Source organism: Miniopterus natalensis, chromosome 17 (genome assembly GCF_054644295.1).
Source record: "Miniopterus natalensis isolate mMinNat1 chromosome 17, mMinNat1.hap1, whole genome shotgun sequence".
In the NCBI taxonomy this organism is placed as follows: domain Eukaryota; kingdom Metazoa; phylum Chordata; class Mammalia; order Chiroptera; family Miniopteridae; genus Miniopterus; species Miniopterus natalensis.
Genome location: NC_142097.1, coordinates 42779285 through 42791849, shown reverse-complemented (window position 1 = coordinate 42791849; position 12565 = coordinate 42779285). Strand labels below are relative to the sequence as shown.

Genomic DNA, 12565 nt, shown 5'->3' with positions numbered 1-12565 from the left:
CAACTTCCCATTTCAGGTTTAGAAAAATCCAGATTCCCCACCGGGGGGTGAATAGAGCCACTAAAGGACAAAAACGCGCGCTCATCCCCAGTTATGTTCTCTGCAGTCAGCAGCTCGTGCACTTTGCTCACGGTGCAGAGAAGGGGCCTGGAAGACGAAGGTGCTGGCGCGACACAGTGGCCGTGCTGGGGGAGGCCGGGGTAACGGGGGGTGAGCTCCCCGGCGTCCTTCCATCGTGTTCCCCTCCTCCACTCTCTGGGGTCTCCCGCACGCCGTGCGGCAGCGCCCTCCGCTCGGACTCGCGGGTCCAGGAGGGGCCACGGCCCAGGAGCCCCTGGGAGCCAGGCGGGGCCACGGCCCAGGAGCCCCTGGGAGCCAGGCGGGGCCCAGGGCCGCCCCGCGCCGTCAGAAACCCGCCGGCGGGCCCGCGGCTCTGGGGGGCGGTCCGAGCTGGGGACGGGCGGGGGCGGGCCCCTTGGCTTCAGGCCGGGGGGCGGTGCCCGGGCGCGAGCGCTCGGGTCCCTCCCAGGCGGGAGCAGAGCAGGCGGTGCCCGGGCGGCCGCGGAGCCATGGACGGTAGCGGGCCCTTCAGCTGCCCCATCTGCCTGGAGCCGCTGCGGGAGCCGGTGACGCTGCCCTGCGGCCACAACTTCTGCCTCGCCTGCCTGGACACGCTCTGGCCGCACCGCGGCGCCGGTGGAGCCGGCGCACCCGGGGGCGCGGCCCGCTGCCCGCTGTGCCAGGAGCCCTTCCCCGACGGCCTGCAGCTCCGAAAGAACCACACGCTGTCCGAGCTGCTGCAGCTCCGCCAGGGCTCGGGCCCCGGGCCCGGGCCCGGCCCGGCCTCGGCCCCGGAGCCCGCCGCCCCCAGCGCGCCGCCCAGCGCCCCGGAGCCGTCGGCTCCCTGCGCCCCCGAGCCATGGGCGGCGGGCGAAGAGCCTGTGCGCTGCGACGCGTGCCCCGAGGGCGCCGCCCTGCCCGCCGCGCTCTCCTGCCTCTCCTGCCTCGCCTCCTTCTGCCCCGCGCACCTGGGCCCGCACGAGCGCAGCCCCGCGTTGCGCGGCCACCGCCTGGTGCCGCCGCTGCGCCGGCTGGAGGAGAGCCTGTGCCCGCGCCACCTGCGGCCGCTCGAGCGCTACTGCCGCGCGGAGCGCGCGTGCCTGTGCGAGGCCTGCGCCGCCCAGGAGCACCGCGGCCACGAGCTCGTGCCGCTGGAGCAGGAGCGCGCGCTCCAGGAGGTGGGCGCGGGCACCGCCGAGGTCGCGGGTCGCGCCGCCCCCGCCCCGTGCTTCCCGGGCTGGTTCATTCCCTCCGGTGAACTGGGGGTCTTTGCTGCCCCTCCCAGCCCTGACAATGTCTCCGCTCGTGGTGGGCCATTCCCCTCGAGGGCGGATGGGGGGCCCTGGGAGGACGCCAAAAGGACGCGGAGGGCGGACAGGGGGCCTGAAGCCCCGGCGGGGCTCTTGGGGGGTCTAAGGCAGGAGGGAATCTGGGTGGGGGCGGGGGGGTCCTGGGCCGCTGATGGGCCCCCGCTCAGATTTGCCCAGGGCTGAGGCCGAGGCTTTAGATGGGTGTGGCGAGGGCAGGAGTGTGGCCAACTGTCCAGGGGCCGGTGGTGGGAGCGTGTGCGCCTAGTCGGTCCTGCTTCCTCCGCCCCAAGTTTCCTTTGGCCTCCAGCCCGGTCTTGGCGCCTTGGCCTTGGGATTTTCCGCCTCTCCAGCCTGGAACCGTGACTCATAAGATCCGGGGGATTTGCCCGGAATCCCCATTTTTAAGGCCTGGATTGGGGACATAGAGTCTTTGGGGACAGGGGTCCCCAGGACAGCTGAATGCCCTCTTATGCAGCCCCCGTATCCCCATTCTCTGCCTCTTCCCCACTGAAGGAAGTTCTCAAGTGAATGTGAGTGACATTGAGGACCATGGATGGCCTTGTGCTTGCCCACTGGTCAGAGAGGGGAGGCAGGCAATGTGCGGCCAGCTGGTGCTCTCCCTGAGCATGTGGGAATGGCAGTGGCCTGGGCTTGAGGCACCTCTGGCATATTGTGGGACATCATGGCCACTCCCAGTCCTACCTATGCACAGATACCACTCCCAGGTCTCCCCTGTCCTGCCCCTTGGTGAGACCTGACCCCGGTGCACGGCTGAGGCCTCTGCGGACTCCATACTCAGGAAGGATGTCGTCCACAGGCCGAGCAGCCCAAAGTGCTGAGTGCGGTGGAGGACCGCATGGATGAGCTGGGTGCCAGCATTGCACAGTCCCGGCGGACGGTGGCCCTCATCAAGGTCAGACCCGACCCGAACCCCGTCCCCTCCTGCGGTAGGCTCCTGACATTGTGAGTTCACTGCATGGTCTAGTCCATTCCAAAGAAACCTGTGCTCAGGGCATTGCCCAGTCCCCCTGAGCACAAGTGTCCCCCCAGACCTGGCAGAGACCCAGGGCAGCTCCAGCTGGTCTTTCTGTGCCCCCTCCAAGAGGGGGCGGTAGTGGGGCCTGGGAAGGAGGGGGCCCAAACAGCGATTTCTTCGCCCTCACCACTGCTCCCACTGCTGTCCTGTGCAGAGTGCAGCTGTGGCCGAGCGGGAGAGGGTGAGCCGGCTGTTTGCAGAGGCTTCGGCCACCCTGCAGGGATTCCAGAAGGAGGTGCTGGGCTTCATTGAAGAGGGTGAGGCCACCATGCTGGGCCGCTCCCAGGGCGACCTTCAGCGGCAGGAGGAGCAGCGCAGCCGGCTGAGCCGGGCCCGCCACAACCTCAGTCAGGTCCCTGAGGCCGACTCAGTCAGCTTCCTGCAGGTGAGCGCAGCTCTTTGGACCAGAGAGGGCGAGGGCGGGGGGCAGAGAGAGGACAAGGCAGTGGGTGCCCTAGGCTTCAGGGCTGTGCTAGCTGTCTCACCCCAGCTGGGAGGAACTATGGCCAGCAGGGCCTTGATGGGCATTTATCTGGCACAGGAACTCCTGGCACTCAGGCTGGCCCTGGAGGAGGGGTGCGGCCCTGGGCCTGGTCCCCCGAGGGAGCTCAGCTTCACTAAGTCGTCCCAGGCTGTGAAGGCAGTGAGAGATGTGGTGACTGCGGCCTGCGCCAGCCAGTGGAAGCAGCTGCTAGGGCTGAGCAATGATGAGGCTGGGCTGCAGAAGCTCAGCACGGAAGGTGGGTGCCCCCTCCAAGTGACTCACTGTTCCCCAGTCTTCTCTCCCAGGTCCTCAGGCCTGCTGCCCATTCAGGACTACAGGATGGAAACTGTGCCTGTTGCAGGGTGGGACCCAAATCCTGCCCGTAACCAGAGCCACCACCCTGTAATGACCAGTCAGCCACTTTGGCCATAGCCTACAGGGCACCCTTTAACTTCAGAGGGGCTGGGATCCCAGGGCAAGTGGAGCAGGGGGCAGAACCCGAGTACCAGGCATGCATGTGAACACAGGGTGCCCTATTTGGTTAGTGTGCCTGTCCCAGGAGGTTTGGGATGCTGGGAGGAACTGGGGAGAAGAGGGAATTGGGGTCACAGCTCTGGAAGGGGCACTTTGCATAGCAGTCTTGGGTAGCTGGCGAGAGCCCCTCCCCACTGTCTTTCTTCTCTCTGCAGCCGATGCCGAGTCCCAGGACCCAGATAACAGCAACCACCTGGAGAGCGAGGCACCCAGGGATTACTTCCTCAAGTGTGAGTAGACGCTGGACTCTGCCTTCCGTTCACACTGGGCCCTCTGATGGCGGCGGGGCTGGGCCCTGGCACAGGAGCGCTTGGGTTCCCCTCCCTCATTCATGGGGTGAACTAGGTCAGCTCATGGGGGACTCTCCAGCAGGGCTGAGTAGTGCTGGCCGCAAAGATGGGGTGAGGTGGGCACCTAGGGGATGGGTCGTGCACTCTGAGCCTGGTCCTGAACCCTACGTCTCTCTCCTGTCCATGGGAGCAGTCGCCTACATCGTGGACCTGGACAGTGACACAGCAGACAAGTTCCTGCAGCTGTTTGGGACCAAAGGTGTGAAGAGGGTGCTGTGTCCCATCAACTACCCTGAGTCACCCGCCCGCTTCACTCACTGCGAGCAGGTGCTGGGTGAAGGCGCCCTGGACAGGGGCACCTACTACTGGGAGGTGGAGATCATTGAGGGCTGGGTCAGCGTGGGGGTCATGTCCGAAGACTTTTCCCCACACGAACCCTACGACCGGGGCCGGCTTGGCCGCAATGCCCACTCCTGCTGCCTACAGTGGAATGGACGCAGCTTCTCCGTCTGGTTCCATGGGCAGGAGGCACCCCTGCCTCACCCCTTCTCGCCCACGGTCGGGGTCTGCCTGGAATATGCCGACCAAGCCCTGGCCTTCTACACTGTGCGGGATGGCAAGATGAGCCTTCTGCGGAGGCTGAAGGCCACCCGGACCCGCCGGGCTGGCCCCTCGGCCTCCCCCATTGACCCCTTCCAGAGCCACCTGGACAGCCACTTTTGGGGGCTCTTCCGGAGCAGGCTGAAGCCCGCCTTCTTCCTGGAGAGTGTGGACGCCCATCTGCAGATCGGGCCCCTCAAGAAGTCCTGCATATCTGTGCTGAAGAGGAGGTGATGCAGGGGGGCCAGGGGTCACTGCTGCAGCCTCAGCTCCTGGCCCGCCTGCATCTCTGCAGCCCCGGCTTGCCCCACAGGAGGCGCCAGCCTCGGAGTCCCACGCATCCTCAGCAGCCTCGTTTCTAGGGCCTCCACCTTCCGTACACTTGGCCTCCTGCCTCGCAGGGAGGAGGCCCCCCAGACCCTTTCAAGTGCCTCTCAGACCCTCCCCCCTGCAGGCCTGGTTTCTACCAGAGAAAACCACAGCCGGGACAGATCATGCTACCCCAAGCCCTCCTTTTCCAGGGCCTAGGACAGTGCCTGGCACACAGTAGGTGCTCAATAAACTTTTGTTGAATGAATGACTCCCTTTTCTATCTTCTCCACCCATCAAGAATTCCCAGTATGTCTCATCTTTCAAGAACTGGCTTGAGAGGCAGGAGAAGGGACCGGAGCCCCTGGTCCCAGGATTCCCGCTAGGAGGGAGAGCCCTGGCCCGGGAAGGGGGCGCTGAACCAGGGTGCCTGTCCTTTGGGGCAACCCTACCCCCTGGTTCTGGACAGGGGCAGCTAGAGAGGTCTTCTGTGGGGGTCGGCCCACAGTCATGGTGGCTGCCTGACTGTTTGCTCTGGATGGCCTGCTACCCATCAGCTATTTTCATCCTGAATGCCCACCCTGGACCTAATTTACGGTATTTGTACCCAGGATTAAATGCAGGCATCACACCCCGAGAACAGGGCACGGCTCCTGGGTGGGGGCAAGAAAGTTTGAGACCTAGACTTTCTTTCACTCACATACCTTCTCAGTTCACGGAGGATGTGACTGAGCTGACCCTGGGGTGTGGCTGGAGCCGAGAACATCTACAATAAAGGGACCTGTGTCCTCCTCTGGAATCTGCCTCATTTCTCTGCACTTAGCTGTGCAGCTGGGACAGTGCTCAGCCCCAGGCTGGGAAGACCCTGCCCTGTACCCCAGCAGAGCCTCTGCTTCTCTCCCTGGAAGGCCCGGTGCCCCATGCTGCCTCCAAACCCCCCATCATGGCCTGGGACGCCCCAATTCTGCTTTCAAAGGGGAAGCTTGCTCCCTGAGGCTGCTGGGTGTGTTTCCAGGCCAGCCCCCTCCTCCCTCAGTTCTTTGTGGCCCAGGGGCACCCTAGGGAAGGCCTGGCAGGGAGGGCCAGGGCAGACAGGGGCCACTCTGCACCCGGCCCAGGTCAGGCTGGACAACGGGTGAGTTATGCACCCAGACAGCAAGGCCATACAAGTCCTGCCCTGGCTGCCTTAGCTGCTAAAAATAGCCCCTCCTGCCCAGCCCTGCCTCAGCCCCTGCAGCCAGGATGTTGTTTTTCTGGGCAGGGCCTCCTTGCTCATGGTGCTTTGTGTTCAAAACACCGTTCCCTTGGCAGCTGAGGGCCTCAGCTCACCCAGGCTGCTCTGTGGCTGTCAGGACCGGAACCCGTGGGGGCTTCCTAGAGTCCCCTCACCTGCTGTGAGCCTCCCACCTTTCAGCTTGAAAAAAGAGAAACATTAAAAAGAAAAAATGTTAGAAACCCCCCCATCTAGTCCAAGCCTTGTATCACTACTATTTCCATATGAAGAAACTGAGGCACAGAGACATGCAAGAGCTGCCCAAGGCTACCCAGTCCAGGACACTTGCTCCATGCTCCATGCTTAGGTGTGTCCCGTGCTTAGAAATGTCTAAACACACGCATACACCGGCACACATACACACACACAAGCTAGCGCGAACATACCCTTTCCCAGGGTTGCAGTAGCTTGTGTAAGAGCTGCCCTGGGCCTGGTCCAGTTTCCAAGGCCACCGAGCCCTGGGCAGAGCTGCCCCAGGATCTGCCCTCCCTGAAGCTGCCTCCTGCCCCACTCTCACCCCTCCAGTCCCAGACAATGGTGGAGAGTGTGAAGGGCCTTCTGAGGCTGTGGCTATTAGCTGAGTCGGGCTCCTTTGGGCCAGGCAGGGAGCCAACCTCCACTTAAGCTTTGTTTCCGTGGGAAAATGAGCTCCGGAATTCCAAACAACAGACCGAGCAATGGACTCAAGCATCGCTCCCTCCTGGCAGCGGCCGGCTGCTGGGTCCTGCACCCCTGACGGCTCCCAGCCCCTCCCCACACTCCAAGAGGATGGAGGCAGACCCTCTTCCCCCTTCTCCTCCGGTCTTCCGTGCCCTCCCAGGGAACACCCACTGAAGAGCCTTCCCTGACCTCCCCTCCTCCCTGGCCCAGGACCAGGCGAGACCCAGACTGTGGCCAAGGCCGAGGGCTGTCCAGGAAGATGGGCTGAACAGGGAGGGGCCGAGGTCTGCGGAGGCCCCGCTGGGCTGCGCTGGATTTTCCCCCAGGCAGGAAAATAGCATTTAGCTGCAGGGTCTGTGTCGCCTCCAGCCCCACACCCAACACACACATTCCCCTTTGATGCCGACGTTCAAAACCTGGACCAGGTCACTCCCTTTCTGCACAGCCATCTTCTGGAAGATGCATAAGAATGGCTGGAGGCCCTGGGGGGTCCTCGTTGGCCTCACCCGGCCCAAGCCTCAGTCTGTTTCCCCAGGGCCCTCAGACAGGGGGCTGGGATGGAGCTCACACCGGGCTCAGAGGTGAGGCACCCAGGAGGCAGGAAATGCGCTCTGAGGCCCTGTACTTCATCTTCAAGTGACAAATTCCGAATCGTAATCCATATCTCTTATTCTGCTTTATGACAAAAAACGATGCTTGACTGCCGCAGCGCCGCAGAATGGATTTGTGCGTGAGTCCCGCAGTCAGAAAGTCTTGGCTAAATATTCCGCTTTAGCCATTTCCCAGCTGTGGGCCCTCGGGCCCGGCCTTAGCCTCAGTTTCCTCACTTGTAACAGGGGGATGAATAGAACCGCGTTATTTGAGAATTAAATGAGATCGTTTCAGCAAAGCATTTGGCACATTGTCATCCTCAAATAACTGAGTAAAATGGATACTCTCGGAAGATTTCTCAGTCCTCGGGGTGAGTGGGGCTCCCTGACCTGGTCTCCACGAGCTAAGATGAGCGCAGCCTAGGTTCGCCCCGCCGCTAGCACTGGAAACTTTCGAGTATCATTCCACGGCGTTTATTCAGTGCAGGACCCGCGCTCGCGAGGGGCCCTGCCCTCCGAGGGGCCACGCGAGCGGCTGGGGGATCCCTGCAGCTGGGATAAGTGTTGTGAAAGGAAAGAGCCACTCCACCTCTGGGGACACACCCACGAGAGCTGAAGAGACGTGCACACCCACGTTCGGAGCAGCACTAGTCACAGTCGCCAAAGGGTGGGAGCAGCCCAGTGCCCACTGACAGATGACGGGTAAGCAAAATGCGGCCTCGCCGTCCAACGGATTGCTACCCAGCCCTAAAGAGGAAGGAAATTCTGGCACGGAGCACCACGGGGTGAGCCTTGAAGACACGCTACGCAAAATAAGGCAGGTGCAAAAGGACGAATCTTCCATCGCCCCTCTTCTCTGAGGCCCCTAGAACGGGCAGGCTGATGGGAACAGACGGTAGGAGGGTGGTTACCAGGGAGAGGGGAGGTCAGGGTTTCTCAGGGACGGAGCTTCAGTTTGGGCGAATGAAGGTCTGGAGATGATGGTGGTGTTTGCGCAACAATGGGAACGTGCTTCATGCCACCGATCTGTCCACTGGGGGGTGCAGAGCGGCCTCCCCGAAATATGCCAGTGTGGCATCTCGACTACTTTGAGCTAAGGAGACTTGTTTAGCTTCCTCGGATATTTTAGTTACTTTTCCACAATTACTACTCTTCGTTCAACCTAATATATAAACACTGAGGTCTACCCGATTTTTAGGTCTTTATTTTCCTGTGAAGGCTCCCACGTACCTGGAAAAAGTAAAATAAAATGTGTATGTTTTCTTCCTGTTAATCTGTTTTATGTCCACTTAATTCTCAGTCCCAGCTGGAGATACTAAGAAAATAGAGGAGAACTTTTGCCTCCCCTACAAAACAAAACAAAACAAAACAAAACACAAAATCCCAGAGACCAGGGCGGGGGGGGGGGGGGGGGGGGGGAGGCAAAAGACCTTGGCTGTGAGAAGGAGCGCTAATGGGACTGGGGGAGGGACACTTCCAGGGAGGACCTCCCCGAAGGACAGCCGAGGGCTGAAAGACCAGGAGGAGCTATAGCAAGAAAGAAAGGGTGGGCCTGGGCTCCCACTGGGCCAGAGCACTCGGGGGGCCAGCCTGTAGGAAGACCAGGGGGAGGCGTGAGGTAGGCAGGCCCGTTCTGGGGGCACAGAGCCCGCTCAGGATTCTGGACTTCTCCTGGGAGCAATGGGACTCCATGGGGGGAGTTTCACATGGGGAAGCAATACAACCAGATGGGAAAGTGCAAAGTCACTGTCATTTAGGTGAGAAATGGGTTTAAGGAAAGAGAAAGGAGGGTGAGAGGGACTGAGGCTCCCCCACTTGGCACCGTTCCAGGGAGATGGAGAAGGCGCACCCCAAGCCCTCGGAAGGGGGACCCAGAAATAGCAGGGAGGGGCCCAGGACCCCAGAGCCTCTCCTGGTCCCTCCTTCCCTGCGGGTCCTCCGGGTGTGGCTCCTCAGTGCTGGACACCCTGGAGGTGACGCCTACGTCTTCCTGGCTCCTGGGGTTCGGCGGGGGGAGTGGGGGGACACAGAAGTGGGCCGGGACAGCAGGCCTGTGCAAACACTCCCGCAGCAGGAACCGCTCAGGACAGGCCTCGCAGCTACGTCTGGGGAAATCGAACTTGAGGAGCACTGAGGTCTGGACCGGGAACCTCAGGGTGGGGCTCATCACCGCCAGCCAGAAACAGCCGGCGGGCCCTGGCTCTGGCTGCTGAGAGGCCAGGAACTGGTGTTACGGAAATGCCCAGGGCCAGAACAACCCGCCCCAAAATAGCTCACTTCCACATCACCAGGGCTCCCGGCAGCTGCCACTCTGACCACTGACTGAGGGGGAGTGTGTGGGGGGAAGCGGTGTATTGAACACGAATTTGTTCCATAGCCCTCAGGTGTCAGAAATGTTAATTTTGGTATTTTTCCTAAATCAAAATTTATTGTGAGCTGCCCTTTGTCAAGAGGGTAAGAAACTGGTCCTCAGGCATCTCGGTGGGGGCGGCGGTGTCTTCCACCTCAGCAGAGCTGTCGCCTGGGGTTCACGCGGAGCCCCGGGATAGGAGAGCTTCTCCTCGGGGTAGAAACCCCTGTCCCCTGGGGCAGCTGCTGCGATGTCCCTCGTCCAAGCCCAAGCGGTCCTCGCATGGCGGGCCCCCTCCTCCCCTGGGCCCAACAAGGTTTGGGGCAAAGCACCAAACTGTTGTCCTTCTGCTCCAAACTCACCGTAGTCCTCGGCTGGGGCTGTCATAACAAAATGCCACAAACCAGGTGGCTTAAACCACGGCTATTCACTGTCTTACAGCCTGGAGGCCAGGGGTCCGAGACCGAGGTGCCGGCCACACTGGTTCCGTCCGAGGCTGAGGGGAGACGGCCCGGCCTCCCCCAGCCTCCGGCAGTTTGCCGACGGTACCTGGCAATCCCGGCAGTAGCGCTCCGCTTTCGACGTCACACGGTGCCCTTCCTTGTGTCTCCGTGGCCAAATTTCTCCTTTTCAGGAGGACACCAGACAGATTGGCTTAGGGCCCACCCTAATTATCTCGTCTCATCTCAGCTAATTAGGTCCGCTACAACCCGGCTTCCAAATAAGGCCGCATTCCGAGGTGCTGGGGTTGGGATTTCAACATATGAACCCGGGGGAGAGGGGAACACAAGTCAACCCCCAACACCTACCCTCTGAAGTCAGCTTCCTGACGCTGGGCCTGGGCCCGGCCGCGGTTCCCATCGCCTGTGGCTCCCTCCCAGGCTCTGCCAACAGGGGGTGCTAGAGGGCTGCCGGCGGGAGAGCAGGCTGCCTGGCAGCTCCACCTCGGCCACAAGCCGCAGTTCCTTAGCAGCAGCTAAAAGCAGTTTACAATTTTGGGCCTTGGCTGGGTAGCTCAGTGGGTTAGAGCGTGGTCCCCATCAGCCAAGGTTGCGTGCTCGATCCCTGGTCAGGGCACAGACAAGAACCAACCAATGGATGCATAAACAGGTGGGACAACAAATCAGTGTTTCTCTCTCTCTCTCAAATCAATTTTAAAAAAATAAATTAATTAAAAACAGTTTGTAATTTTTGCAGCCTTAGAGGGCTGGGTTTTAGTTCCCAAGGGCTCTTCCTTCAAGCTGCTGTGTTTTTTAATAACTCCAACTTTGCCTTTTGGTCCATCCCCCAGCCCTAGGGCTGGTGGCTGCTTTGTGCACCTTGGGACACCTGAGACTTTTTTGTTTCGCTTTGTCAGTTACCTATTACCTGACTTTAAAGTGACGTGCGTAGCTTTGTACCTGTGTTAATTCCTTGTAGTAAATTCTCTGTTCAGATAGCTGGGGTGGTTTCTGCCTCCTGAATAGATCCTTTCACACAACCCAACAGCACAGTTCAGATCCCAGTGACCACACCCCACCTCCTGGGATTGCAAGTGGGAGCAGGGGGCATGGGGGGCTGCCACTGGAGAAACCTCCAAACTCTGCTCCTGTCCCTGGGGTCTGGAAAGTACCCCTTCCCTTTCTAGGCCCCCCCCCCACACACAGCCTTCTGTCTCCTACAACCCCAGCCACACACAATAGGCCTCGGCTCCAAACGGAAGCCCTGGCCTTTGTATCTTCAGTGCCTGGCAAGTTCTGTGCTCGGCCAGTGCCCAGAACAACTGTTAGAGAGGCCACAGCCTGCCTGGGGACAAGAAGTCTCTCCTCCCCTCGGTGAGAGCTGGGAAACGCCTTTCGGTCTCTGAGTCTCTCGCCACATGAAGAGTAAAACAAAAGACAATATCTAAAAAAATGATCCTGCCGCACGGAGAGGTCGAGAACTCCCTGAGCCACACTGACACGCCCGTGAGCACGTTGTTTTGGGGACCATAAATATGGGACCGGTCCAGCTCCAGGAAACAGGTCCCAGCGGAGTGGGCGCTATTCTCCTCTAGCCGCCTCCCCTCCCACCCCAGTTTCCCCACCACCACCCCTGTCCTTTCTTCTGGAAGGGAAGGGGGCCTTTCAAGCTGAGAATTGCAAAATCAATTTAGTACATAACAATTAGCAATTTAAAAAAAAATAGCAAAATAGAATAGAGAATATTCAAGTACAATATAAAGTAAAACTTGTCCCAAACTTGGTCTGGGGCAAATCTTTTTTTTAGCTGATGTAATTCAGCCTCCTCCTGGGGGAAAAAATAACATTCCTGATTAAATGTGTACATGATTTTTAAATAAACCTTAAAGACATAAAGAGTTTTCTGGGAAGCAGGTTACCCACCCACCTGTCTTTAGTCCAGAGCCCAGTCACCTCTGGCCAAACAGTGGCTCTCTGACAGTTTTTTCCTATGGAAGGGCCCTTCCTTGGGAAACCTTTGAATTGGCCCACCAGGGGCCTTTTCCTTTGAATGCAAGATGGCAGTAAATACTTTTCTTTTTTTAATATGTTTTTATTGGTTTCAGAGAGAGGAAGGGAGAAGGAGAGAGAGAAACATTGATGAGGAGAGAGAGTCATTGATCGGCTGCCTCCTGCACGCCCCCTACTGGGGATCCAGCCGCAACCCAGGCAAGTGCCCTGACCGGGAATCAAACCGCGACCCCGGGTTCATGGGTCAACGCTCAACCACCGAGCCACGCCAGCTGGGGGGGTCGTTTTTTTGTCAGGATTGGGTTCTGAAGGATTCTGAGGGGGTTTCTACAGGAAGCAAGGACCAAGGGTCGGTTCTGGAGGCGTTGCTGTCTCTGAGCAGGGTCTGGGAGCAGCGGGGATTAACCAGGGGCCGGTGGCGTCGCGAGGTGAGTGGTTTAGCACAGGGCACCCACTGATGATTAGGAATTGCAGAGCCTGTCTGGGGTGACTCTGGTAAGAAAGCAGCAGTCGCTGAGAGAGGGAGTCGTCATGACCTCTGACAACTGCTGCGCGACCTTGGGAGAAAGCAGGCCGCCTGCCAGCTTGGCTGCGTGCTTCACCTGCGTCTCCCTTCCCA

At 60.0% G+C, this 12565-nt stretch overlaps 1 protein-coding gene across 1 annotated transcript; it reads left to right on the top strand.

Moving 5' to 3' along the window:
- The first annotated feature begins 569 nt into the window (after positions 1-569).
- On the top strand, positions 570-4552 carry TRIM47 (tripartite motif containing 47). Its single transcript, XM_087825693.1, has 6 exons — positions 570-1238; positions 2188-2283; positions 2561-2791; positions 2948-3146; positions 3580-3654; positions 3908-4552. The coding sequence occupies exons 1-6, from the start codon at positions 570-572 to the stop codon at positions 4546-4548; spliced, it is 1911 nt and encodes a 636-aa protein (XP_087681819.1). The 3' UTR covers positions 4549-4552.
- Positions 4553-12565: the final 8013 nt, after the last annotated feature.